Source organism: Scylla paramamosain, chromosome 22 (assembly GCF_035594125.1).
Source record: "Scylla paramamosain isolate STU-SP2022 chromosome 22, ASM3559412v1, whole genome shotgun sequence".
NCBI classification, from domain to species: domain Eukaryota; kingdom Metazoa; phylum Arthropoda; class Malacostraca; order Decapoda; family Portunidae; genus Scylla; species Scylla paramamosain.
The window spans coordinates 14,834,930-14,837,429 of record NC_087172.1 but is presented as its reverse complement, the minus strand read 5'-3'; the positions used below and the strand labels follow the sequence as shown (position 1 = coordinate 14,837,429).

Here is a 2,500-nt window from a genome sequence, read left to right as displayed (position 1 = left end):
CTGTTGGGTAGTCAGTCGATGTTTGTCCTCTGGTGGGGGAGAGACGTCGTGTGGAAGACCCTCCTCCTCCTCCTCCACTTCCTCGACCCTCTCTTCTTCCTCCTCCTCTTCCTCCTCCCGCCCCTGACAGCCGTACCAATGGACTGGCCGCCCCTCGGTGCTCCTCCGCAGACATGTTCAACCCAGACCCGTCCTCCCTCAGGCCGCACTGGCAAGTGTTGAGAGAGAGAGAGAGAGAGAGAGAGAGAGAGAGAGAGAGAGAGAGAGAGAGAGAGAGAGAGAGAGAGAGAGAGAGAGAGAGAGAGATAGTAGAAAGAGAAAGTTGTTGATACCGTCTCAGGGTCACGCGAGTAAATAGTGAGGTATAAATAAAAGATAATGAGAGAGAGAGAGAGAGAGAGAGAGAGAGAGAGAGAGAGAGAGAGAGAGAGAGAGAGAGAGAGAGAGAGAGAGAGAGAGAGTGTGTGTCCTGTGCGTTACCAAATGCTAATAATAGTTGTAAATGGCTAACACACACACACACACACACATACACACACAGAGTAATAGGCACCTTCACACCTGTTAATTACTCACCTTTAACACCTGAGAGTTTAAAGGTCCAAGCCTGTGATCACCTTCCTTCCTTCCTTCCTTCCTTCCTTCCTTCCTTCCTTCCGTTCCTTCCTTTCATTACCTAATTTTCTTCCTCTCCTTGTCTTCATTATTTTCTTATGTATTTTTTTTTCATCCTCCCTTCCATAGTTTTTTTTTTTCATTTACTCTTCTCATTTTCTCTCGTGGTTTCTTTTTTTTAAATTTTCGTCTGTCTTTATTATTTTCTTATTTTCCTTAATTTTTTTTTCATGATATTTCCATTTCCTCCCTTTCATATATTTTTCTTTCACCTTCTTTCTTAATTTTTTCTTTCTCTTTCTCCCTTCCTGTCTCAAGTGCTCTTTCCTCCTCTCTTTTCCCTATTCATTTCATTATCTACTCTCACACTCTCTCAATAACCACAACTCTTCCAAACATTCACCCTTTTAGGTTCCCGTGTTCTGGGGAAAAAAGTAAGCGATATTTCTCATCATCTATATTATCTGTATATATCTGTATCACTTTTGCCAGCTTTCTTTTACCAGTTTGCGAACCAGTCTGAAGAATTTCCTCTATCACGTAATATTTTTTTTTTCTGACTGCTACTCGTTCCCTATTTCTATTTGGCTTCTTCATGTTGATGAGTGTGTTAAAGGGGCATTGCTTTACGAAACACACACACAAACACACACACACACAAAAACGTAAAATAAATGAATAAGTGAAGTGAAATGAAAAAAAAAAGTAAGTTGATAAGTAAAAAAGCGTCTCTCCATCATACTTAGAAAATAATAATAGTAATAATAGTGATAATACATGTTCTATTTTCCTGAGGTTTGTTAAGATGCGTAAACCACAAGGAAAATTATCACAAGAAAGCGATAACACGTGAGAGAATTATTATTTTTTTTTAATGCTTAACTGTTCGTCAGTTTATCACATTTCATAAACACAGATCTCTTTCTTGTTGATGCTTATAAAGATGTCATTGTTTGCTGTGGTGTGAATCGTCGCATTTCGCGGTGAAGGTGCTAAAGAAAGAAAACGGAGACTGAGCCGAGCATCTGAGTAAAGAAAGAAAACAGTCTCTGAATAACAAAGCAACAAAATAATTTCTCATGACGGTGATGACGGAGGCAATGAAGGTGATGAAGGCTGCATTGTGTGTCTGACAAGAAGAGGAGCTTTTCTTTCTTTCCTTCCTTCTTTCCTTTCTTTGTTTCCTTACCTTTCATTCCTTTCTCCCTTCCTTCCTTCCTTCCTTCCTTTTATTTTACTGTCAGCCTGCACCACCACCACCACCACCACATCACGCGATCGCAAATTGTGCCAGATTGTACGAGCGGAGACAAATTGGTGCGTTTAGATGCCCCAAGGAGCTCCGTGTGTAGAGGGCCGGGTTACAGATACAGGTTACAGGTACAGGTGGGAGTTACAGGTGCAAGTTACAGGTGGGGAATATACTTAGGATTTACAGGGATAAGTTACAGGTGGGGGTTATAGGGAAAGGTTGCTTGTTGGAGTTAAAGTTACAAGTGCAAATTATAGGTCGTTTATCTTCGTCCACTCTTCCTTCCTTCCTTCCTTCCTTCCATTCTTCTTTCTTTCTTTTTCTTTCCTTTTCTTTCCTTCCTGCCATCCTTCCTTCTTTCTTTTCCTTTCCCATCTTTTTCTTTTCCTTTCTTTTCATCTTCTTTCGTTTTCTTTCCTTCCATTTCCTTCCTTTCTTCCATCACTCCTTCCTATTTTCCTTCCTTTTTTGCTTCCTTTCTTCCTTCCTTTCTTTCTTTCTTTTCTCCTTTCCTTTTCCTTCCTTTTTCTTCCTCCCTTCCCTCCCTTCCATTCCTTCCTAATTCACACACATCTCCTCCTCCTCTTCCTCCTCCTCCTCCTCCTCCTCCTCCTCCTCCTCCTCCCTGCTATG

At 41.2% G+C, this 2,500-nt stretch overlaps 1 protein-coding gene and 1 long non-coding RNA gene across 6 annotated transcripts in view; one reads left to right on the top strand and one right to left on the bottom strand.

The window, feature by feature from the left end:
* The window catches only part of LOC135111658 (uncharacterized), a 9,402-nt gene extending 9,293 nt beyond the window's left edge, over positions 1 to 109 (bottom strand). The window contains exon 1 of the long non-coding RNA XR_010273859.1: positions 1 to 109. This exon is cut by the window's left edge and continues 33 nt beyond it. This is a non-coding gene — a long non-coding RNA (uncharacterized LOC135111658).
* The window catches only part of LOC135111657 (cyclin-dependent kinase-like 4), a 90,317-nt gene that overhangs the window by 55,638 nt on the left and 32,179 nt on the right, over positions 1 to 2,500 (top strand). Inside the window, exon 1 of one of the 5 annotated variants that reach the window (XM_064025195.1) lies at positions 21 to 211. The exons of the other annotated variants lie outside the window; for them this stretch is intronic. Within the exon in view, the coding sequence (XP_063881265.1) occupies positions 174 to 211 (38 nt within the window). The 5' untranslated portion in view covers positions 21 to 173. Of the gene's footprint in view, positions 1 to 20; positions 212 to 2,500 lie in introns of those variants that run through there. 5 annotated transcript variants of the gene reach the window in all.